At 46.5% G+C, this 26,118-nt stretch overlaps 1 protein-coding gene across 4 annotated transcripts in view; it reads left to right on the plus strand.

Annotated features, from left to right (window-relative positions):
- The window catches only part of KIF13B (kinesin family member 13B), a 188,833-nt gene that overhangs the window by 112,065 nt on the left and 50,650 nt on the right, over positions 1-26,118 (plus strand). For all 4 annotated transcript variants that reach the window (XM_053248955.1, XM_053248978.1, XM_053248971.1 and 1 more), the window contains exons 20-29: positions 1,938-2,084; positions 4,055-4,183; positions 7,114-7,284; positions 10,596-10,753; positions 11,549-11,681; positions 12,322-12,468; positions 12,848-12,877; positions 14,066-14,165; positions 15,074-15,200; positions 23,033-23,088. In XM_053248955.1, coding sequence (XP_053104930.1) covers positions 1,938-2,084; positions 4,055-4,183; positions 7,114-7,284; positions 10,596-10,753; positions 11,549-11,681; positions 12,322-12,468; positions 12,848-12,877; positions 14,066-14,165; positions 15,074-15,200; positions 23,033-23,088 — 1,198 coding nt within the window. The remainder of the gene's footprint in view (positions 1-1,937; positions 2,085-4,054; positions 4,184-7,113; positions 7,285-10,595; positions 10,754-11,548; positions 11,682-12,321; positions 12,469-12,847; positions 12,878-14,065; positions 14,166-15,073; positions 15,201-23,032; positions 23,089-26,118) is intronic.

A 26,118-nucleotide genomic window follows, 5' to 3' on the forward strand; every position in this document is an offset into this window, starting at 1 on the left:
GTGGTATGAATACTTCTGCTTGAAAATCCCAAAGTAGTTTAACAGGTTAAACACAGAGAACTTTCTTAGTGGCTCTCAGCTTAGGGCTGTGGGGAAATGCAACTGCTCTTCTTCTAATCATTTAATTATTCCTAACAAATAGATATAGACACTGTGGTGATTGCTCAAGAGCACACCAAGGAAGCTCTGAAAGATGTAAAAAGTATTTATCCCAATGAAAATGTAATAAAATTATCCCAGTGTGTTTTGCATGTAGGTGCTTTTCACCACAAGAACAACTGCAAAAATAGACGTTAATTACAGTCAACATTGTGTAAGACCATAAAATGGTTTTAAAAAGTAAAATATAATCAGCAACATTCTTGTTACACTCTCTGCAAATATCTCCTCCTTGAAAATAAAAAATATGTTAAGTAAGAACCAGTATTCTGCCTTGAGATCAGTAAGTCTATCATATTGCATAAAATATTCTAAAAATCTTAGAACAATGGTTAGTGAGAGAATGAACTGGTTTGTGAACTGCCTAGTGCCTTCGGAGTCAGGTGGTATATCATTATTATTTTTTAAGTATAAATGGATCATGTGTTATCCATTCATGGACAGCCATGAAAGATCATAACATTATGTTAACCACAGCAATCTTAGAAATCCAGTTATTTAAATATATGTATATATTCACTTTTAAAAGGGGACTCATTTCTTAAAGTTTTGAAACAATGAATGAATCTACTAAATCATATGAATGATAATGTTGAGAACTAGGATAGAGTGACCCAGTGACCTTTAAAAAATTTTTCTTCCAAGGATGATCAAAGCTGCTTACAGAATAGCAATACTACATCATTACAAAACAATATATAAAATACAGAGCAACATGTAACAGCATCAAGAGCAACTCCACATCTTGGTAACAAAAAGTGAGGGGTCCGTTCTTTTGATGCATATGCATGTGCTTCGTTATTTAAAAGTATGTGCCTAACAATCTCGTTCCCTGATTTAGAAACCAGGCATGCCTGGATAGGCTGTTTAATCTTGCTACTATAATTTAACACCTATTTTTCACTACAAATGTTTGCCTTTGGTTCTATTCCAATGTGCCCTTTTATGCTGAAGTCTGAAAAGGTGGGGGAGCTGGTGGCAGCGTTCCCTCTAATCTTTTTTTAATCTGTGTGGGGAATGAGTTTTGTTCTGGGCAGCAGGATAGCAATAGCACTTAGCACTTACATTTATATACCACTCTATAGCCGGAGCTCTCTAAGAGGTTTACAATGATTTAGCATATTGCCCCCAACATTCTGGGTACTCATTTTACCGACCTCGGAAGGATGGAAGGCTGAGTCAACCTTGAGCCCCTGGTCAGGATCGAACTTGTAACCTTCTGGTTACAGGGTGGTAGTTTTACCACTGCGCCACCAGGATCAAGGCAGTGTGTGCGCCTTGATTCATTCAAGGCGTGCATTCAAAGTGGGGCCTTCCTGATTCAGCCTGAGCGGGATCTAAAATAAACTGAACAGTCAAAAAAGAACTTGTGTGCGTGTGCACATGCCTTAGAGGGAACACTGGTTGGTGATGTAGTTAAAACAATCTGGGACAAATCAAGTCAAAGTTGGTCATATCAAACCATAGTTTCAGATCCTGGTTTAACTAACCATGGTTAGAATAAACCTTGGTTTAGATGATCATCTGAACTGGGCCTACATAAGAATGAGTTTCATTTGGGTAAGAGCAAAAGAAATGAAGAAATTATTTTGGATGGGGATTTGTTTTTGCTGTAGGCTTAAACCTGTCTGTGGAAAGGATGGCCAGTTTAAAAAGGACTAGGATACGGGGGATGTGTTGTAGGCTGTCCTGAGCCTATAGGTTAGCTCTGAGCAGCTCAGTGCTAAGTGAAGATCTGGTCATTATAGAATTGTCACTTTCTTCCCATTTCACTCGAGGTCATAAGGTCTTACTTCAGGACGGATCCCTTTTATGATGAGCAGGAGAACCACAGCCTGATCGGTGTGGCCAACGTCTTCCTGGAATCCCTCTTCTACGACGTGAAGCTACAGTATGCTGTGCCCATCATCAATCAGAAAGGAGAGGTGACTCTTTTAAATGGCCAGTTGCACAATCGGAGCCTGTCCCCATAATTGCCCAGCCATTTACGTGAGGATTACAGTTCAGGACACAACTGCAATCAGTTCCCTGTTTCTGGCGCAGACATTGGTCTTAAGCCAGTTGCATTTCAATGCTACCCAAGCCTTCCAGAACTCTCCCCTCCCTCCCCCCAAAAGCGTTAAGAAAGTGATTGGATAATATGTCAGGTGTGTGAATAGGCGAATTTATATATTTAAATTCCTTGCCTTTTAAAGTGGTTAATAAATGCTGAACTTTGATTTTTGGCCTTGAGGTCATCTGTGGCCAGTTTGCCATCTGGCGTAATAAAGCTGGAGCCCAGCCGTACCGCTGGTTCTCGTCAAAGTGGCCAGCCTCTGTCTGGGTTGTACCAATTTGGACTGCAGGCGTGAGGATTTGCATGGCTTCCCACCAAAGAAGTAGCTCCCCAAAGAAAACTTGCACTTCAGGGCAAAAGCTGCGCTGCAGCTGGATGTCCTCCTGGCATGCCATTTCCCAAGAGCCCTGCTGGACCCAGCACCGTCTCTTTCTTCCCCACACTGGGCAAACAGATGCCCCCGGGAAGCCCGCCAGAAGGCCACGTAGAGCCCTTCTGGCCGATGGGTGAGAAAGGGCTTGAGGGGAAGTGGGGAGGAAGGCTGCTAGCACTTACCCCCCTGCAGACGATCCCTCTTCTCTTCCTGGGCAGGCGGATTGCCCTCCCACCCGGTTGCTGGTAGCTGCCGGCAGTGCGGAGGCTCAGGGGATGGGAAGCGGCACCCCGCCACCTGAAACTCCCCTAATGCACCACGCAAGTGCCATTGTGGGGATTCCCCGGTGCCGGCTGGGGACCCCGCAGCCTCCTGGGGCTGGCAGGTGGCCAAAAGAATGAGGTCGAGAGAACACTTGCTCTCTTCACCTCGTTTTGCAGGAGGGCTCCACAGGTGGGTTTGCTGCAGCAGCAGGAGCCGCTTGCCTCCCGCTGCTTCTCACGAGCAGCTTGTGAGAACAGCCTGGTAGAGTCGGGGTTCCCAACCTTGAGCCCCCAGATGCTGTTGGATTACAATTCCTGAAGGCCTTGGTGTCTGGGGATGCTGGCAGTTCTAGTCCTTGTGGGTCTTCAGAGTTGGGCACCCCTGGTCTCAGACAGTGCCTTCTGGTGGGCTTCCCTGAGACTGGTGTTCAGAGGTGTACTGGTTCTGCAAGTGAAAGTAGCATATAGCCATCGTGACTTTCTGCACCTTAATTTGTGGCATTTGCTGCCAGCGATGTGTTGGTGGTCACTGGCTTGGATGGTCTTAAAAGGGGATAGGACTACTTCATGGAGAGGTCTGTCTCTGGCGACGTGGAACCTTCTTGTTCTTGATCTCTGAATGCTAGGTGGCTGGAATTTAGACAACAGCCGCAAATGGCTACTGCCTTCCTGCCCTGCTGGTGGGCTTCGAGAACCGTTAGGTTGGCTACTGGAGGAGTCTGGATCCTGGCCTTGATGGGCCTCAGGTCGGATTCTACAGGGCTGCTCTTAACTTTGCCTCTTCTCTTCCCCACTACACTGAATTCTAGGACTAGTTCTCACCAAGATGGTGCTCCCAGAGGTCACATTTGGGCTGTGTCAGGAACGGGCTGCCTGAAGTGATACAGCCCAGCTATGGCGCCTTCACTTAGTGCCGTGGCGAGAACTAACCCTACGGTTCTGTGCAGTCGGGAGAAACGACGGAGAGCTGAGCCCCAGAGCATTTTCCACTGTCCGCTCTCCTGCCTTCAGTCAGGAAGTGTCACTGGAGTGACACTGAGGGCTAGCCACTCGGCAGTTCTGTGGTTTCTCCCATAAAACATGGATCTGTTTCTGTGTTCTGTACCATTGTTTGAGCAGCAACACCCAGCCGGGATGATGAGAAGCTGCCCGCTGTTCCTAAAAACCTCTTCTCTGTTTCCTGGGGACTATTTTCCCCACTAGGTGGCAGGTCGCCTGCACGTGGAAGTGGTGCGTGTGAGTGGAGAGATTGGGGAGCGAGTAGCTGGAGGAGAGGACATCATGGAAGGATGCACTGAGAACGACCTGCAGGAGAACAAGTTAGTGTGTATGGTGAGTCCTGTGGAGGGAAGGCGGAACTAAACCCTCCCCTTGTAAAAAAAGAAAAGAAAGAAAGAAAGAAAAGAAAAAAGATTAGGCAAAAACTTGCAAAAGGACTGATCTGTCAGTATCTATTCGCCAAGGCAACTAAATGGAGCCTCCATGTACATGCGCACTCTATTTCTGAATGCCAGTTTCTGGGGAAGGCTGTCACTCATGGGTTCAGCTTGAGAGCTTCCAGGGGCATCTGGCTGGTCACAATTAGAAAACGGAAGCTGGGCTAGATGAACCTTGGTGAAGATTGATAACCATACCAACACTTGCATAGTGCTGGAAGCACATCTCATGCGTTCCTTTGTTGTTGTTATCCGTACAAACAACTACTCTGTAAAGCAGGGCATATTGTCGTTCCCTTATTAAAGATGCGAGGAGGGACCAACTGGCTGCTTTCCCAGGCAATGTCCCCTCTTTGACATCTGTGGCTGCTTTAAAAAAAAACCCACAAAAGACCTTTTTAATTGTTCAGACGTTTACCTCATAGAGGCTGCCGGATTTCTCAGCATTCCTCCTCCTGTTTGTCTTTTCTATGCTGGTTGTCTTTTGTGGTTTTTACTGTTTAACTGATTTTGAGATTTTAAATGTGATTTTAACAACATTTTATTGCATCTTAACTTTGGAAACCACCTTGGGAAGCCTTTATGAAAGGCAGTATAAAAACTGAACAATCCATCCTTTCGGCCAGGGGTTCTCATACTTGGGTCCCTAGATGTGGTTGGAGTGCCACACCTATCATCCCCAGCCACAGTGGCTGGATGATAGCAGGTGTAGTCCAACAACCTCAGGGGACCCAAGTATGAGAACCCCTGGCCTAATTAACCAGTCCTAATTGTGGTGGTAGGAGCTCCAGAACAAAAGCTCTCTCTCAAGGCTGTTTATCCACATTTAGCCCAGTGCATTTTGCAGCCTCCATTTGAGGGCAGAAGTTCAGCTTACACTGGATAGTTCTAGGTGGTTTAACGTTCCCAGCTTCCACAGGACTTCCTTGTTTTTATAAAGGGTTGGTTTGCTTTCTGAATATGTGTCACGTAGACACATATGTCAACAGTATTCACTTCCTTTTGAGTGATATATATGTATCAAGGAAGCATTTATGGGTGCCCATGGGTGCCAACAACCACGCAAACCCCAAAGCAATCGGACACCCTTATGATTTTTTATGAATATTTGAAATATTTTCAATTATTTTTTTCATAGGGTATAATGGGACCCGAACCAGCCCATATCCCCTATTGTGGAGCACCTAGGGGCACAAAGATGGGGTGGGTTGTAGACACCCAGAGGGTGCCTACCACCTACAAAGCTTTGAGGCAATAGGACACTCTTCTGAATATTGGTGAATTTTAAAATTATTTTGGAATTCCTCATAGGGAATAATGAGGATTGCAGCCAATGTATAGCCTCACGTTGGGGGGAAAGGAGTGTCCTAGAGTGGAGTGTGGTGGGTGGTAGTTCCCAAGGTGGGCAAGGAAGCTCTCGGAATAATTTGAAAGGAATTGGGCAAAGGGGTGATTTTTAAGTGATTTTTGAAGTTTACGCGACTTCAAGGTTTTTCTCCATAAAGATGCATTGAGGTGTCAGCAAATGTATAGCTTCACGTCGGGGGCAAAATGTTGGATTAGAGAAGAGTGTGGTGGGTGGTAGTGCCCAAGGGGGGCCAGGAAGCTATCAGAATTATTTGAAAGGAATTGGGCAAAGGGCTGATTTTTAAGTGATTTAACCCTAACCCCATGGGTTAGCAATGGGGGTGGTTGGCACCATGGGGGTGGTTGGCACCCCTGCTCTGGGCCACTCCAGCACCTCCCAAGTGCAGTTATGGGGCTGCTGAAACCTCCATTCTTCCTTATGGAGAAAACCCTTCAAGCTACTTGTGGGGTGCTGGGGTGGCCCAGAGTGAGTGGTGGTGTAGTGAACAGAGGGTGCTAACCACCCCCATAGGTTGCTAACCCATGGTTGTACTGGGTTTTGTTGTTTCTGAAGTGTTCTGAGTGTAGATTCTTTGGTAGCATATAAGATTTTCAGTGACAAACCATGAATCCACTCTCATTGCTAACCTTAAACACACACAAACTTCAAAAATCACTTAAAATCAGCCCTTTGCCAAATTCCTTTCAAATAATTCTGATAGCTTCCTTGCCCCGCTTGGGCATTATCACCCACCACACTCTGCTCTAGGCCACCTCTTTGCCCCCGACGTGAAGCTATACATTTGCTGACATCTCCATGCTTCTTTATGGAGAAAAGGGGTTTGCGTGGTTGTTGGCACCCATGGGTGTTCCACAATAGGGAATAATAAGCTAATTCGAGTTCCATTTAACCCTATGAGAAAAAAATAAAAATAATTTTTTAAAATTCATAAAAAAATCGTACGAGTGTCCAATTGCTTTGGGGTTTAGAAGGCAGGTACCCCTGGGTGCCAGCTACCACCCCACCCATTTTTGGAGGTCCGAACCGGTTTGAACTGGTTCAAATCGAACCACCCCCAGTTTGGTTCAAATTTGAACCTGCAGCTCGAACCTGATGGCTGGCTTCATTCAAATTCGAACCATCGAACCACCTTGGTTTGAATTTGAACTGGTTCGGGTTTGAACCGGTTCGCACATCCCTAGCAGTGGGCAGGGGGGAGAGCACCCTCCCCGGTCCTTAGGTATCACCCCCCGCCACCTTCGAACTGGCAGAACTGCCGTAAAAGGGCTTCCGAACCGGTTCCATGCACATCCCTACCAGTGACCCTGATGAAGATTTTCAGACAGCATAATAGTGCCTGCGGCTTAGCCTCCTGCTTATGACAGCCTTAACTAACTAGTTTTGTCTTGCATTATCTTTCAAGGCTGCTGTGCAGTCACACAGTTAAAACATTGTTGTGTGTGCTCCTTTCCCCCCAGATTAAAATCCTTCAAGCCACTGGTTTGCCTCAGCATCTCTCCAACTTCGTGTTCTGCAAATATTCTTTCTGGGACCAGATGGAACCAGTGACGGTGGCCCCCGAAGTGGATCCCTCCTTATCTCCCCTTAGCAAGGAGCCGCGGTGCATGGTCGTCTTTGATCACTGCAATGTAATTGTCCTGCTGTTTTATACTTCCATACACAAAGCAAAGTGAGGGCTGGTTGGCACCTTTGTGCTGCTGACGTGTCTGCGGCACGTCACCTAGTGCCTGCTAGTGAAAACCATGAAGTGTGGAAAGCAGATGCACGTCCCTAAAGAGATGAAGAGATGTAGTGAACATTAGGCCTGTGCAGGTAGACGAAATCTGAGAGTTTGATAAGCATTCCCCTGCATGCTTGTGCATATGACACATGGAGGTGGACATTCCTGGCTCAATCAGTGCCAGGTGTTAGTTGTCTGCTACAGTGCAGCCTGGGGTGGGGGGAGGCGAGGTATGGCATGGCATATTCTGTAAATAAATGTGGGGAGGCTGAGAAAGAGTGCGAGGACAGCTCTGGGAGGCACTACAGTTCGCAGGCTTCCCTGTGTACTTTCCCAGCTTCCCCTGCTTGTCTTCCCAGCCTCCCCACTCTCCCTTAAAAAAAGACCCCACCCCCCGCACTGCAACAAGCAGCTGCTACCTGTCACAGATTGAGCAGGAAACATCCACGGTGGGTGGGGGAATGCCTGATTCTGTTCGACTGCACAGCCCTTGGGAACAGTTCTTCCATAGAGAAGGTCTACAAAGGGGCCCTGCTTCCTGGCCAGTCCAGGATCTGTTCAGGATTGCTACTTGGGATTAAAGTGTGTGCCAAAATCAAGTTGAACTGTGGGCAAATTAGGAGAAGACATTGAACACCAAGTGTCTAACTTATTAACAGCCAGATATGATTATATAAATAAATTGTTGACGGATACAGCATTTTTTTTCAAAAGTTCTAGGAATGAGTGTGAGAGAAAGAAAATGCAGAGTCATCCCTGCTGAGCTACCTGGGTGGGCTTCTCATAAAACCTTTCTATATTTCTGGTAGATTTAAAATGCTGCCACCAAGCACCCTAAAGCTTGCAGAGAACCTGGCCATTGGATTGGGTGCTTTAATCCAAGGTCCCTCTGTAACTTGGTATTGGGCAGATACAAAAAAACCCCTTCCACATGTATGCCTGCACAGGATGATAAAAACTGATAGCTGCTGAGTGTTTGATGAGGCTTTTGCACCAGATAAATCCCCTTTTTGGCCCCCTTCTCTTTTTCCTGAGTTAAAAACCAACTCTGACAGGCTTGTAAAAGGAAAAAAACAAAAAAACCATTTGTATTCAATTACTACAGACTGCTTCCATCTGAAGCTTTTAGCTTTAGATACATTCAAAAATACTTAGTAGGTTACAAAAATAGTCTTAGGCTTCAGTTTTAGGTTGCATTTAGGCACGCTTAGATGTTTACAGAGTGTTTTGCAACGTCTTAGGTTGGCTGAGCATAGGCTAGTGTTTCTTAGTTTAATTACGCTGCAAGTAAACAATACTAGAACAGTATCAGAGAGATACAAAGCAGACACACAAAGAAATAGAAGTTTCTAACACAAAGTCTGACTAAACAAACCTTCCCCTAAATTAATCTTCCCGAAGCCAAAGCCCAGGCTTCCTTTCCTTGAACTCACCAAACTCCTGTTGAGAATCAAGCCCCTGCAGTTCTACCTTACAAGAGCTGCAGTCACCCTGCAAACTCCATTGCCACATGTCCCCTTGCTCCTCCGACACAAAACTTCCTTTTTTGTTCCCAGAATTCACAGCTACAGCAATCTAGGTCCCACCCACCCTCGGTGGACTGATTGGGCGATCTCTGTAGGTCACCAGGCTGTCAGTCAAGACAAGGATTCACTTCCGGTTAACTCTTTAGAGGGAGGGGAGCCTGGTCACTACAACCTGAATCTGAGACAAGGTTTCCCCCCAAGGTTTTTAATATTAGAAAGCAGGAGATGGTCTTAAATTCAGAGTTCTGTTCTTTTTAAAATGCAGGTATAACCTGTATTTAACCTCTACTTTTTAGGGGGGGGGGTCATCTAAAATTCAGAGTCATCTTCAATTCGGGTAAATACAGCATAACACACATCTCTTATCAGTCTGTTATTCTAAGGGGGTCTGTCTAAAAAAAACCACCACTATGCCTTAGAGCAGGAGGCCCCCAAGCCTGGATTCCTAGATATTGTTGGACTCCAGCTCCCATGACCCCCAGCCACAGTGGCCTTTGGCCACTGAGGCTGGGGATGATGGGGGATGTAGTTGAATAACATATGGGGACCCCGGGTTTGGAGCCCTCTGCCTGAGAGTGCTCTGGCTTTTCTTTCCCCCTCCATATTTCCTCTTCATTGTGTGTGTGGGTCATGCATCTCCCCTTCTGCGTTTTCGGTGTTCACCATGGCAGACGCTGGAGATCTATGTGAAAAGATACCCCTGCTCTGCCCAGTCAGAATCAGTCTTGTTTTGCAAAGTGCTCAGCTACAACCTTTAGCATGCTCCGGATAGTCTATGATCTCTTGTAACTGTAAGAGCCCAGTCTGAAGAACCCTGTTACAGTACTTAGCTTTATGGAAGCTCTTTTCATCTCACACCAAAGTAGCTTCTAAAATTCAAGTGAGTTGCGAAAGCCTCTTGGGATGTTATTTATTATGATTATTTTTACATGGATATCCCATCACAAGACCCAAACAGACCCTCAGGGTGGCTGCCAAAACTAGAAATAATATATATACCAGTCAAGGCATCTTACCTAGGGTTTCTGGTTAAATGCTTGCAAGCAGTATAACAGGGGACCTGCCACAGAGCCATGAAAGCACAGAGCCATTAATTGTAATAAGGAGCAATCGTAGGTCAGCAATTATAAGACAGAAAAGTCCTGTCCACTAATGTGTCTTACATTCCCCCGCTCCAAATTGATTCAGGATTCCAAGCTAGGAGTTTTTCCCCTGTTGAGACAGCCAGTTGATCATGTTGATTAAGCCTTCAAGTAAGCCTTCGTTTGTGAACAGCTGAGCCCTCTTTGGATGATATCCCCCAAACACTCTGCCGATCACAGAAGTGCTGGCCATGATGGATGTGGCCTTCGCCTCTTCAGACGAACACCTCTCTGACCATGAGCGGGACACATGACTGATGGAGGACAGGGCAAGGCTTTTGGCCCCATTTTAGATGCTCTACTATTGTGGAACATCTTTGGGATGATGTCTGAAAAGAGCTTTCGTCTCAAGTGTTTCTAGCCAGATTTCTTGTTGCACGTTTAAATGTATTGTCAAAATCCCAGCTCCTTACTTCATCTCCAGGTATATGTGTTTTGTGTGGGGGAGAAAGTCAGGTGAGTGTGTTGGTAACCTTTGTTGAGATGAATGAGCGGCATGAGAGAAGAGAGAGGAATCATGTGCCGTCTCTATCCTCCTCCTCCTGCCCTAGGAATTCTCTGTCAGTATTACAGAAGATTTCATGGAGTATCTTTCCGATGGTGCCTTGGCCATTGAAGTTTATGGGCACAAGCAGTTCGACCCTCGCAAGAATCCAGCACTGTGGGATTTGGGAATAATTCAAGCCAAAACACGGAGCCTTCGAGACAGGTAACAGGATGGCATCCAGAAACATGTGGAAACTCTGCATGGGAGAACCAGGGAGTAGGTTTAACAGGAAGCTGGGTTTTGTGTAGTTTTGTTTGTTCTGCGCATTCCTCCCCACAAGGAAGAATTCTTTCCTCCTTGTGGGGGAGGAATTAATCCATTAATCTGGCCTTTTTCTTTCCCCCAATTTTTCTCTCTGCTCCTTTGAACCAGCTTTCCCATCACTGCCTTGCCAAAACATGCAAATCTCTGCTTATAAAAAGTGTGTGTGCATTATTTGGAAACAGCCACAAGGAAGTGTAAAAGTGCCACCCCACTGAACTGCAGCTGTATTGAAGTTGCCACCTCGCCCTCAAAACACACACACACACACACACCCTATCTTTTCAATATTTGTTGAGCCTTCTGGGTGCAGAATTGGCATCTGAACCCAAGTCAAGCAGGGTGGGCTAGAGGCACAAACTCTAAAGAAAGCTCTTGAACCAAGCAAACACCTGGCCATGAATGCAATTCATTGCCAGATGTGGCAAGCAAACATCTGGCAATGAGGGAACTTGGAGTCTTCTGCATGCAAGTGCTCTTCCCAGAGCAGCCCCATCTTCTCAGGGCAATATCCGCCAGGGCTCACACATGTAGTCTCCCATTCATATGCAAACCAGGGTGGACCCTTCTTAGCAAAGGGGACAATTCATGCCTGCTCCCACAAGGCCAGCTCTCCACCCCACAACAGGCAGGCAACTGAAGTGCTCTTTCAAAAGGAAAAGCTGCACCTCAGTCACAGGAGTGTGGTTTCTCCAGGTGGAGCGAGGTCACTCGCAAAGTGGAGCTGTGGGTCCAAATGCTGGAGCTTAACGAGAATGGAGAATACTGTCCGGTGGAGGTGATTCCAGCTAAGGACGTGCATACAGGCGGCATTTTTCAGCTCAGGCAGGTAAGGCGCCAAGTAAGAGGGTCACCAGAAGAGTCAACCTCTCTTCTTGTCTAGCTTCCTAAATTCTTATTATTATTCTTTTTTTAAAATGAATCGGTTAACAAGACTAAACAAACACTAAGCCCTGTGCTGCAGATAATGTATTTTCTACAAAACAACTCTTCTTACTGAAGCCAGTACTTGTCTATCTGTCTTTCAGTTGTGTATATGCTGCTTTTCAGCAAAAACGAAAACATTTGCATAGCAAAAGGAATGGGGGGTGGGGGAAGCTTCCCTATTGCCCAGGGGTTCACAATCGAAAAAGTAGCTTAAGGCAGATACCAGCCACAGGCACTGGGAGGGAAGCTGTGCTGGGTTGAATAGGGACATTTCTCCCCGCTGCTAAATATAAGAGAGCTTCCATTTTAAAATGTGCCTCTTTTAAAAGTTAGCAGGGGTAGTTGATTCCCTGTTCCAAAGGAATAAAAAGAAAACATCAGGGAGACACCAGTATCGGCCACAGTTATGGGCTCAAATGAATGGCTGGATGCCTACACTCTCTTTCCCATGCAATGCTGTTTATAAATCCACCACCAGCAGAGGTCTCCCCCATACCAATCTTTCCTTTTCCAACGGAGTTCTTTCCATTCTCGGTGCCCAGGGCCAGTCACGTCGAATTCAGGTAGAAGTCAAGTCTGTTCAAGAGTCGGGGACGTTGCCTCTCATGGAGGAATCCATATTATCTGTCGGAGTGGGCTGTGTTCACATAAGACCCGTCAGGCCACCAAAAAGTCACGAGAATCATCAGGTAAAGGCTCACTATGGGACTCCCGGGGTAATAAGACAAAACCTCCCTGCCTTTGCTGTCTCATAAAGAATGTCAGGGGGAGATCGTGGGCCACTTCCTGGAGGGCCATAGCTTAGTGGAGGACACCGGCTTTGTTGGCAAGAGGTCCCAGGTTCAGTCCCCACAACCTCTAGGATCTCGTGTAACAGGGCTGAGCACGACCCACACCTGAGCACTTTGCTGCAAATTAGGGGATGACGGGTGTTGGATGCTCGTGCTCCCCACCACAGCATGCCCCATTGCTGGACATTTTCATTTAGCTTATTCTGCTATGAGTAAGTGTAGGCTTGCCTGTACCCATGATTACAAATTAACTTGGTTTTGCTACAACTTTCCCCAGGAGGAAGATGATGACATGGACAGTTACCAGGTAAATATACTGCTGTTCCTTTTACCTTTTAACTGTAAGTATTTTTTAAGACCATTTGGTCCTTATCTTCTTATACTAGAGAATCAACATTATGCCACCTAGTCATAAATGCTGAGTTTAGGAGGCTCCGTGGCCACTAGGGATGTGCACGGAACCGACTGGCCCGGTTTGGTTCAGGGCCAGACCAGCCTTGAACCCAACCGGCCCAGTTCGGTCCAGCACCCCGCTCGGAACCCACCCACCCCCTCCGCCCGGTTCGATTCAGTCCAGGGGAGTTTGCGAGCTTGACATTGGTGGTTTTTTTTTAAAAAAAATACCTTTACTCCCCTCAGGCGAGTTCCTGGAGGCAGCGAGGCGGTGGCGGGGTGTGTGTCCGCAGAGGCCCCCCCCCCCACCGCTGGCCTTCCTCATTCTCCGCTTGGCCGGTTCAGCCACTCTTTGGCCGTTTTTTGGGCTTCAACTGGTTGGCATTATGGAAGCCGCGCACCTGCTGCGCTTGGCCTCAGAGGCCAAGTGTGCAGGCGTGTGGCCTCCATAATGGCCACTGGGTTAAGGGCTGAAGAATGGTCGAGTGGAGCATGAGGAAGGCTGGCGGGGGGGGGGGGACCTTTGCGGACACACACACACCCTGCCACCGCCTCCAGGAACTCCCCCAAGAGGAGTAAAGGTAAAATTTTATTTATTTATTTTTGCAATGTCAAGCTCGCGAACCCCCCGGAAATTGGGGGTGTTCAGTCCGGGGTTGGACCAAACGGTGTGGTTTGGTTCGACCTCAAACGATCGAACCGAACCGTTTCGACGTTGATCACGTTCAACATCGAACCTGTTTGCACACCCCTAATGGCCACGATTCAACCACCACAATGTAGTATCTACCTTTCTAGAATTGTGTGGCAGAGAACAGGATACAGAGACTCATACTATTTATTTAAGAAAAGAGTGAAGAACCTTCTAGTCCTTATAACTGCAGGATTTCGAAATATGCGAGCAGAACGATCGCTTGGCTGAATTGCAGGTTCTAGGCTGTGTGGAAGGTGGTTAGGATTGTGATTCATGGTCACAAGAAGCAGGCAACAATGTGTCTAAGATAAAAAGGGCATCTTCACCACTGACCCTATGCACTGAGGCAGAGAAACCCGCCTTACATCTCCATTTGCTTAACAGAAATGTCATCTAACTTCTTCACAGGACAGAGACCTGGAGAGGCTGCGTCGGAAATGGCTGAACGCTCTCACAAAACGCCAAGAGTATTTAGATCAACAGCTGCAAAAACTTGCTGGGAAGCCTGGTAAGCAAAAGCATTGTGGCATCTCTCACAGCTGGGTTGGGAGCAGCTTGCACGCGCGCCGGGTACTTCCTGTCACTTTCGGTCCGAGGAGGGAACGGGGCAGCAGGGAGGTACACTGCCGCCTCGCCGGACCCGTTTATAGTGCAGTGCTGGCGGGGAAAACGCAGCGGGAGGAGTAAGAGCACCCTCCCTCGGCCTTAAAGGTGTTCCCTCTGCCTCCAAGCCACCCCCGCCGGTTCCGTGCACATCCCTAGCTGTAACTTTGGCCATTGTGGCTGGAGATGGTGGGAGTTGTTGTCGGACAGCATCTGGGGACCCACAGTTGGGCACCCCGTCCTGATGGTGGGGGGACTTCCTAGCTGTCACCACAGTAGAGTAGAGGCTGCACACAGAATAGAGTGGCTGTAGATTCTCCATCATCCTAGGAAAGTGCCTTTAGGCAATATCCTGCTCCAGGGCAGGGACTGGACTCTGTGGTCCACTGAGAGGAGAGTTGGTCTTGTAGTAGCAAGCATGACTTGTCCCCTCAGCTAATCAGGGTCTGCCCTACTTGCCTATGAATGGGAGACTTCATGTGTGAGCACTGTCAGATATTCCCCTCAGGGGATGGAGCCGCTCTGGGAAGAGCATCTAGGTTCCAAGTTCCCTCCCTGGCAGCATCTCCAAGATAGGGCTGAGGGAGATTCCTGCCTTCAATCCTGGGAGAAGCCGCTTCCAGTCTGTGTAGGCAACACTGAGCTAGATGGACCAAGAGTCTGACTCATTATACAGCAGCTTCCTATGAGAGACCGTTCCAGCTCCCATTCTACATGGCAGTGACACTATTGTTATGGAATAGAAGCTACCTGGGTGTGTTTCCGGAGCCCCAGTGAAAACTCAAACTCTGCTCAATTCTTGCCCTCTTCCAGACAAAACGGAAGATGATGCGGACAGAGAGGCTCAGCTGCTAGAAATGAGGTTGACCCTTACAGAAGAAAGGAATGCTGTCATGGTGCCTTCTGCTGGCAGTGGGATCCCAGGAGCACCTGCAGAGTGGTGAGGCCTTTGACCTAGAGTGGTTGTAAAATGACCACCTTTGTGGCTTGTTTAAATTACTGTCATTTTGCTCAGGAATGTGACATGAAGGTGGAAGTTGACCCTCGTAGCTAAGGGGAGGACTGCACCGCTTCCTGTTGCTGTGGAAATGGGTTGAACGGGTTGCAGGGTTAAGAAGTTCAGCTGCTGCCTTGGAAGTTGATGGAGGGGTCACTCATCGTCTGGAAATGGTTGTGGTACTGGCAGGGTACCTGTTCAGACCTTGTTAGACTGTAGGATGTGGATGTCCCAGAAGGATGGACAAGAAAATTTGGTAGGATACCCCTACAAACTGAGCAAAAGAAACACCTTTTGGGACAGGGAAGCATCTTATTTATTTTTCTTTGTAAACTGTTTTGTGATGTTGTTGTTGTTGGAAAGAACATAAGAACAGCCCTGCCGGATCAAGCCCAAGGCCCTTCTAGTCCAGCACTCTCTTTCCCAGTGGCCCACCAGATGCCCCTGGAGAGCACACAGGCCAGAGCTGAGGGCATGCTCCCCTCTCTCCTGCTGTTACTCCCCCGTAACTGGTATTTAAAAGCAACCTGTCCCTGAGGCTGGAGGTGGCCTATAGCCACCAGACTAGTAGCCATTGATAGACCTGTTCTCCGTGAATAATAGTAGTAGTAGTAGTAATACCAATAATGCCCAGTGAGGCAATACCTTGGCGTGGTTGTGGGGCTTGCGTGCTCTGAAGAAGGTGAGAGCTATGCCAGAGGTCCAACCATACTGGACAGGTCTCACCAGAGGAGCCAGACAAAGAGTGCCTCTCCCATCAACAATATGGTGAGACCTAACTTTAATAAATCTATACCGGATCGGTCGTCGCCCGGGTCAACAAGGACCGCGCCAGGTGCTGGAGTCCATGGACATCTGGTGGCAAGTGGGCAACAGGACTCAGGATCTTCAGTTGAGCAACCAGGGCTGGAGTCTGCAAGGTTACTGGAAGAAACGTCGCTTAACTGGAAAAAAATACGAAAAATGCCAACAAGGAAATAATGATCTGCTGTTACAAGTCTAGTCTGACTAGAAGAGGTTATTTAAAAATAATGTACCAAATTTGGAAAGAGAAGCATCCAGATACAGAAATAACAGAACAAAGGCTGGCAGACCAGAGAAGATTCCTAATAAGAAATAAAGTATTCACAGAAGTTGAGCTGGTAGAACTGCAAAGAGCAACACAGGCTCAAGATATGGAAGAAGAATTACCACCAACTGAAGCAGTTGCTCAAGCGCAGGTGGAGGAGGTGTTGGAAATAGAGGATGCCACTGTTGCTGAACTGTATCAAAATCAAAACCAGGCAACCTCCCTTTTGCCTTCACCTCAAGAACCCAAATGCCGTTTAACAGAAAAGCAACAAGAACTAAAGCAAAAAATAACTGAGCACATGAACCAAACAACCACCAGGGTTCGACTTCCAGCTCTAAAAACAGTTGCCAAAAAACAACTTGCTCAGGCATTAAAAGATGTCAATGCGGCACTTGCAGAAATAACCAATAACTTGCAAGAAACAAACCAACTAATGTACAGTGCAGCAGCAATAACAACACAAGAGCTTGACAAAATGATTTTAGAAAATTGCAAGAGAAGAAAAACCAATCTAAAGTGTTGCATGGATTGACTACAAGAAAGCCTTCGACTCATTGCCTCACACATGGATACTAAAATGTTTAGAAACAACTGGTGTCAGCAAAAACATTCAGATATTTATTTTAAAAAGCAATGAACATGTGGAGTACACAGTTAACAATCAATGGCGAGACACTTGGACAGGTTAGCATTAGAAGAGGCATTTTCCAAGGGGACTCACTATCCCCTCTGTTGTTTGTAATCGCCATCACCCCACTTTCACAAACACTAAACAAAACAGGCCTCGGATACCAAACATCTAAAACATCAAGTCAAATCAACCATCTGCTGTACATGGACAATCTGAAGTTGTATGGAGAGTCCCAGTCAGAAGTTGAATCACTACTAAACACTGTCCGTATAATCAGTAGCGATATAGCAATGGAGTTTGGACTAGAGAAGTGTGATGCATTAATAATGAACAGAGGGGAAATAAGAAAAACAGAAGGAATAGAACTGCCCAATGGAAGCAAGATCAAGAACCTGGAAGAGAAAGAACATTACAAATACTTGAGCATACTCCAGGCTAATAACATTGTACACACTGAAGTTAAAAGAAAAATGGGAAGTGAATACATCAGGAGAGTTAGAAAAATCCTCAAGTCCAAACTCAATGGCAGGAACACCATACAAGCCATCAACACCTGGGCTATACCTGTTATCAGATACACTACAGGAATAATAGACTGGACCCAGGCAAGAGCTAGAGACGCTAGATCGTAAGACCAGGAAAATCATGACCTGTAAAGAAGCAGATGAAACCGTGGACCACCTAATCAGCTGTTGTAAAAAGATCGCACAGACTGACTACAAACAAAGGCATGACAAGGTAGCAGGGATGATACACTGGAACATCTGCAAAAATACAAGCTACCTGTATCCAAAAATTGGTGGGACCATACAATTGAAAAAGTTGAAGAAAATGAAGATGTAAAAATATTATAGGACTTCCAACTACAAACAGACAGACATCTGCCACACAATACACCGGATATAACTGTAGTCGAGAACAAAGAAAAACAAGTCAAAATAATCGACATAGCAATACCAAGGGATAGCAGAACAGAAAAAAAAGAAATAGAAAAAATCACAAAATACAAAGATGTACAAATTGAAATTGAAAGGCTGTGGCAGAAGAAGACCAAAATAATCCCAGTGGTAATTGGCGCCCTGGGTGTAATTCCAAAACAACTTGAAGAGCACCTCAACACCATAGGGGCCACAGAAATCACCATCAGCCAATTACAAAAAGCAACTTTACTGGGAACAGCCTATATTCTGCGACAATATCTATAACAACATCAACAACATTGATAATAAAATTCAGCCATCCCATGTCCTTGGGAAGGACTCAGTGTCTGGATAAAACAAACCAGTCAATAACACCTGTCTGACTGTGTAAATTAATAATAATACAAGTTTATTTGTTAGCCTCCCCAAAACAAACTGTTCTCTGGACGGCTCACAACAGAGAATTAAAACATAAAATAAAAACACTTAACACATTAAATCATAACAGACAAAAAAGAAGAAAAAGGTAAAAAGAAAATACAATACAAAATAGCTTTAAAACTCATTTTAAAATTAGTTAAAAATCAGAAAAATTCTGAAAACCCAAATTTAAAAACCTGAATTTAAAAGGCCTGAGTGAACGAAAAGGCCTTTACCTGGAGCCTAAAAGAACAAAGTGACAAACCCAAGCGAAACCTCATTGGGGAGGCTATTCCATAAATGGGATGCAACCACCGAAAAGGCTCTCTCCCTGGTAGCCACCCGCCTCACCTCGTTAGGCAGGGGCACCTAGAGGAGGGCCTCTGAATCTTAAGATCTTAAGGTATGGGCAGGGACATATGGGGCAAGGCACTCTCTCAGGTAACCCGGTCACAAGCCCTTTTGGGCTTTAAATGTTAAAACCAGCACTTTGAATTGGACCTGGAAACGGACTGGGAGCCAGTGCAGCTGACAAAGCCCTGGCGTCATATGATCAAACTTCCAGTCCCAGTTAATAATCTCGCAGCCCTATTTTGTACCAGCTGCAGTTTCTGGACTGTTCTTGAAGTCAGCCCCACATACAATGCATTGCAGTAATCTAAGCAAGAGGTTACCAGAGTGTGAGTAACTGTGGCCAAGCGATCTCTGTCCAGGTAAAGTTGCAGTTGGTGTATCAGCCAAAGCAGATAAAAGGCGCTCCGAGCCACAGAGGCCACTTGAGCTTCTAGTGACAGTGCTGGATCGAAGAGCACCCCCAGACTGCTAACCTGGTCCTTCAGGGGGAGTGCAATGCCATCTAGAACAGGCTGAGCATCATTCACCCGAGCTGAGGAACCACCGACCAACAGTACTCATGTCTTGTCTGGATTGAGTCTCAGCTTATTCACCCTCATCCAGTCCATTACTGCATCCAAGCACCGATTCAGGACAGTCACCACTTCACCTGCATTGGATGAAAAAGTGAGATACAACTGAGTGTCATCTGCATACTGATGACACCTCAGGCTAAATCTCCTGATGATCTCTCCCAGCAGTTTCATGTAAATGTTGAACAGGATAGGAGCCTTGCGGAACCCCATAGCATAACTGCCAAGGGGTTGAACAGTAATCCCCCAGCACCATCTTTTGGGAACGGGCCTCGGGGTAGGAGCGAAACCATCTCCAAGCAGTGCCTTGCTCACCCAACTCGGCCAGCTTATCCAAAAAGATACTATGGTCAATGGTATCGAAAGCTGCTGAGAAATCCAAGAGAATTAACAGGGTTGCACTCCCCCTGTCTCTCTCCCCGCATAGGTCATCCCACAGAGCGACCAAAGCAGTTTCTGTTCCAAAGCTGGGCCTGAAGCCTGATTGAAATGGATCTAGATAGTTTCCTCCAAGAGTGCCTGGAGCTGGTCAGCCATGACATGCTCAAACAGCTTGCCTAGGAAGGGAATATTGGTCCCAGGTCTATAGTTGTTTCCATCCTCTAGGCCCAGACTGGGTTTCTTTAGGAGTGGTCGAATCATAGCTTGCTTCAGTGAAGCTGGGACCACTCCATGGATTTATCTAAACCCCTCTTAAAGCCACCCAGGCTGGTGATTGTCACCACAACACATGGCAGAGAATTCCATAGGTTAATTATGCATTGTGTGGAAAAAGTACTTCCTCCTTATCAGTCCTAAACTTCTTGGCCATGTTTCATGGGATGACCCCTGGTTCTAGTGTTATGTGAGAGGGAGAAAATGTTCTCTCTATCAACTCTCCCCACACCATGCATGATTTTATAGACCTGTATCATGTCTCCCCTCAGTTATCTTTTTTTCTAAACTAAAACGCCCCAGGTGCTCTAAGCCCCTATAAATATTCACAGTGGGATGCGGGGATGAAACTTAATAGGCTGTAAAATGCTCTTAGCTAGCAAAGGAAGGTGGTGATCTCAGGAGTCCATAGAAGATCCCCCCGCCCCCCAAAAACCTCTACTTAGATACACCCTCTTGCAAATGATGGCAAAGGCTAAATGTGTGGTGGAAATCCTTGTTTCCCTCTGTGAGATCCCTCTTGCCCAGCCAGGGGTTTGAGAGAAGTTGCAAAAATGAAGAGTGCATTTGAATAATTTCTTTAGCCTCAGTATAAGGCTATGCTCTTTACGTACAGCAACAGAGTTATTAACCAAAGTTTAATTATGATCTTCTGTAGAAACGGAATCAATATTTATTGCTACTGCACTTTAGCTGATTTAAAAGAAAAATGTTAATCTTAATTGCCCAGTTCATTCACTTAAAAGGCTGCTCTGTACTAGTGATATGGCATCTATGAGAACATTGTGTTAGGTTCCGGGTTTCACGTCCCCGAGTTCTCTTTAGTCAGCAAATGTGCCATGAAATCTTCCATTCAAAATGTTGATGATGGACTCAAGTCTAGCTGGTGATCATTGGGTCAAAGGAACTACAGTTATCAATAAGCCAGAAAACTGCACTCTCAAACTGAATTTGAGAGCTTATCTGACATACCAGTGAAGAATGTGAGCTGTAATTTAATATCAGCCATTAACTTCCTGGGTCATCCTATGGAGGCCACTGTCCTACAGCATGTCATTGACCCTGATCCAGGACACACACACCCCTTTGAGGGTCCAGGCAGACTGTTTAGGGGGTAAGGTGGTAGGAAGACGCTACAACCTTGACCCCATGCCACTGAGGCCTCACACTCCAGAGGAACCAGAGCCACCTCCCTACCACAACCCAAGAACATGGCTCCCCCTTCATCCTCTCACTTGGAGAAGTCCCTCAAGGACCTGCCAGCCCAACCAGAGATCCCTCAGTGCTGCTGGGGCCAGCAGTTAGAAAATTAGGAAAGTCCCCTTTAAATTTCAGAGCCTTCCCCAGTTAAGAGGCAAGGCCAGTCTATTCTTCCGGGGTAGCAGCCATAAAAGCCGGTGGTCTGCTCCTGTGCCTGGAGCAACATCCATCTATATGATTCTATGCAGCTCTCTCGCTTTCCTGTGTGGCGCTCTCCAGGGTCCTGTACCCTTCCGCCTTGGAGCTGCCTGAGATTCGTGTGCCTCCCAGGACCCTTCCTCAGTCTGATCTCTCCTCCCATCTGCATTGTGGAAGCAACAACAATAATGCCCTATCTTTTTAGGGCTCCTGTAGCAACCATGGGGATTATGGATGGGAAGTGCTGTGAGCCCAGGGAAAGTATTATACGAATGCCAAGAAAGATTATTTTTAAAACGTGGATTGCTAGATTTTTAACTTCCTTGTAGATAAGGTTGGAACCAGGGATTCTGTTTAAAGCTAAAATTTGCATTTAAAAAACTCACCCATTGCGTTAGTCTCATAGGACTGCTTCACACATCACTTTTTTTAGGAGCACCCTCAAGCTGTTCCAAATGCATATTCCAGACTGTAAGTGTGGAGGGTACAAAGGGATGCACTGTACCTGTCAGAGAGCTGTGCTCCCTGCATAATGTGTGAGGAGGCCCTGGACCTCTGTGTTCAGGCCTGTGTGTTTTTCATAATCTCTCAGTTGCACCATAAAAGAACTGGGATTATAACTGGGTGCAGAATTCAGATTCCTGAGAATGTCAGCTTTCGTTTAAGAAAAGAAAAGTAAGTTTCTAGCCCTTAAGGCTTTGATGAGGGCCTTGCCAGTGTGGGCAGTGCTTAAGTGTCCGAAGCCAGAGGCAGAGAGTGGGTGGGTGTGCGCCTCTGTTTTGTTTTGTATTGCATTGCATTTTTATGCCGTATGTCTTATACAAAGCCCTGCTTATTTTCAACAAAGTGAGGGTAGAGTCAGGGTCTTTTCACACATTACACAAAAGAAAATCTGGGTTTGTTTCCAAGGGCCAGCAGGAAGCTGCAGTCCACTGTGGCCCCCGCATCCCACCTAGCACATGCTGGCCAGCAAGAGTTGCTCACTCTTCACGTTTTCTTAACGTCTTGAGTGTACACCTAAAAATACGAAGTGACTGGTGGGCTCTCGCCTAGGGTGCCTGCGGTTTTGCAGATCCTGAGCCCAGCCCCTTCTCCCTTTGCAATTTTGGACCTTATGAGATTTGAGCGCTTAGCAGAGGCAGAGACAAAATAAGGGCCAATTCTTCAGCTGTCCCCAAACTGACCAGAGTGGTGAAGGAGAAGGAGCACTTTCAGGGGCTTTAGGGCAGCTGCTTTGCCCAGATAAACTTCCTCACCTGTTACACATTGCTATGAAAAGTGGGTATAGCTGTGGATACGTGCCTTTCTGAAGCACTTGCAACCCACCACTTGCAAGAGATGTACTAATGTGGAACGGTTTTTGCATATATAGATGAATACGCAGAATAAGTAGAAAAAATGAGTTGGCATTTGAGACCAAAAAAGAACTAACTAACTTCCTTCCTTCCTTCCTTCCTTCCTTCCAAAAGCCATGTTAGCTGAGAACCGCCCAGAGCCGCAATTTTGGGGCGGTATAGAAATCTGTCAGATAAATATATAAAATAAACCTACATTGCAAGTACTGATTGTCCTTTGCATCTACAAGAGTAAATTAAGATAAAGCCACATTCGCCAAGGTTATCATTGCCTTGACTTACAAATGCCTGTGTCCTGAATATAATATACAGTTGACGTGCATCATAGGGGACATGTCCTGAGTTAAATCTACCTCCGTTGATATGCTGTCATTGCCTGTATCCCGTGTTTTCTTTTAGGACGCCTGTGCCTGGTATGGAGACACACATTCCAGTAATCTTCCTGGACTTAAATGGTAAGTTGCAGAACAGACCAGGGCAATAAGATAACAAATCACACTAAGGGACATGAACAGGCTTGACGAGGAGAATACAAAAAGCATTCATGTTGAATGTCATGTTGAATTCAGCAATAAAAATATAAAATAAAATGTCAGGGGGGTGGAGTAACAGCATTCCTGCAGACAGTTGTTAGGGATGCTCGCCTAGCCCTCATGCGTTTGTGTGCACCTGCGCTTCCTTCTCCTCATCTCTCCCTACGAGTAGCACTCTGGCACAGGACGTTCAGTCTCTTGTGTTGAGCCTTAGAGGGTTAATGACCCTTTGAGGCTAGAACAGAAGCCCTGTCTGTACAACCACAGCAGGGCTGCCCTGTAGAGCAGTGCTGAGGAGGCTGGAGCTAGGTCTGCCCACCCACCAACCCACCCCTGCTTCTGTTCTTAAAGAGCCTCCATTTCTCCAAAGATGTTTGGGAGAATGTGCAGCACAAAGATGCCATGCTGAATGGGCCCTGCACATGCAACTTGTTGCAGGGGGAGCAGAGGGCGCTATCCATGGTGCTGGTTCCATTTGCCCCTTATCAGTTTGCGTAGCTGGATGAAACCAGTATCGGTGAGCTCATAAAGCATCTGGGTCCATGCTCTTACCAACTAGTTAGGGCAGAGATAGAAACAGTAGAGCAGATTGCAGGGGGGTGGGGGGTGGAAATAACACATCCTGTTTCTCTTGGCCCAGTGGGCCAGGTTCCGCAGTCCAAACTGATCCTTCCCCAGCTATAGTAGGGGTGACAGAGGCAAGACCACCATGCTAGTCTTGTGGTAGCAAGTATGAATTGCCCCCTTTGCTAAGCAGGGTCTGCCCTGTTTTGCATTTGAATGGGAAACCACATGTGTGAGCAGATATCCCCCTGAGGGGATGGGGCCGCTCAGGAAAGAGCATTTGCGTGCAGAAGGTTCCAGGTTCCTCCCACCCCTCTGGCGTCTCTAGATAGGGCAGAGAGACTCCTGCTTGCATCCTTGGAGAAGCTGCTGCCTGTCTGGGTAGACAATCCTGAGCTAGATGGACCAGTGGTCTGACTCGGAGGAAGGCAGCTTCCTGTGTTCCTGTGGCCAGTTCAGTCTGCTGCCTGTTGCTGTGTCCAGTCTGGACCATGTTTAGCAATTGCCTGGGTGACCTCTCAGCCTCTTAAAGTCACAGTGCTTCTCTTATTATTATCTTGTTACACCAATTCTACGGGAGCAGAATCTCTCCGCTCTAATAGTCATCTTGTGGAATGTCTGTAGTTTTGACATCTGCAGCTGTTTTGCTTTGCGTGGATCTCTATCCGTGGAGGTTGGGTCACCCAACTGGAACAAGCCTCCTCTGTGGTGGCTTCTTGGTGGGATGCTGCTGCTGCTTCAGTAGACCTGGTACCTGGGTGGCCAACCTTCCAGCACCGCGTGCAAAATCCCTTGTTGACCCAGGCATTTTAAACAGTATCTCCCCATCTCTTACCACTTTTAAAAGGGCAGTCAAGACGCATTTGTTCACCCAGGCTTTTAATTAGATACTAGATCAGGTCTCACGATCCGTGAGACCCGGTTTGGGGCTCTGAGCGGGAAGGGAGCCCTGGGCGGATGGATCAGCCGCCCACACGATTGCTGGCTCCGAGATGGATCTGGCAGGGGCTGGGGAGCTCGGGGGCCGTGAGTGCCCCGGAAGCCCCAGTATGCGCTGCGCGAGCACACAGGGCATACTGGGGAGACCCCTGGAGCCGGTAGGCCGCTTTTCGCCTTCCAGTCGGGGGTCTACTTGCGAGTAGCCGCGGTGTGGAGCCGTGGCGCAGCTACTCATGAGCAGATAGCCTGGGTTTGCGGAGCACTCGCTCTGCAAATCTGGGCTAAGGGGTGGGCTACTTCAGCGGGTTAGCCGCTCAAGGGTTCTTACAATTAACAAAAATCGGGCTAGGCTCTCCTAGCCCGATTTTTGTTAATCGTGAGAATAGTCCCACTGTTTTAATTGTGTTTTAATAGTTTTAACTTTTTAATTTTAGTTGTTGAAATGTTTTAATCTTTTGTTGGCTGTTTTTATTGTTTTGTAAACCAGCCAGAGAACTTGCGTTTCAGGTGGTATAGAAATGAATCAATTTTTTTAAAAAATAAATAAATATATATATATATATATATATAAATAAATAAATATATATATATATATATATATATATATATATATATATATATATATATATATATTTGGTTTAATGTCGCCGAATCCTAAGATCCAAAACCTTAATCCACATTTCTTAGCCATCTTGGACTGTGAACTGCTTCTTTTCTTTAACGCTGCTTGTTAGATAAACATTAAAACTGTTTGTGTGTATTAATTTTGTAAGTTGCCTCCAAACATCTTGGAGAGGTGGTGCATAAATTGATGGACTGCGTGAGTGAGGTCAGTGGGGTTTGCCCTCAACGCAAAGCACCTTATCCCAAGAACTGACACAAACCTATCTTTATTTAGGAAAGATAGGAAACTGCCTTCTACCGAGTCAGACCATTGGTCCATCTAGCTCAGTATTGTCTATACACACAGGCAGTGCCTTTCTGTATAGAGGCTGCAGGCAGAAGCCTCTCTCAGCCCTATCTTGGAGGTGCTGTCAGGGAGGGAACTTGGAACCTTTTGCATGCAAGCATGCTGGTGCTCTCCCAGGAGTAGCCCCAGGGTAATATCTTCCAGTGCTCACATGTAGTCTCCCATTCATATGCAAACCAGGATGGAGCCTGCTTAGCAAAGGGGACAATTGATGCTTGCTATCACGGAAATGACTTGACTAGCAAGCTAGGAGTTGCTGGTTCAAATTCCCCGCTGGTATGTTTCCCAGACTATGGGAAACACCTCTGTCGGACAGCAGCGACATAGGAAGATGCTAAAAAGAATCATCTCATATTGCACAGGAGATGGCAATGGTCAACCCCTCCTGTATTCTACCAAAGACAACCACAGGGCTCTGTGGGCACCACAAGTTGACACTGACTCAACGGCACACTTTACTTTCCCACAACACTAGTTCT

This window comes from Hemicordylus capensis, chromosome 1, assembly GCF_027244095.1.
Source record: "Hemicordylus capensis ecotype Gifberg chromosome 1, rHemCap1.1.pri, whole genome shotgun sequence".
NCBI classification, from domain to species: Eukaryota; Metazoa; Chordata; class Lepidosauria; order Squamata; family Cordylidae; genus Hemicordylus; species Hemicordylus capensis.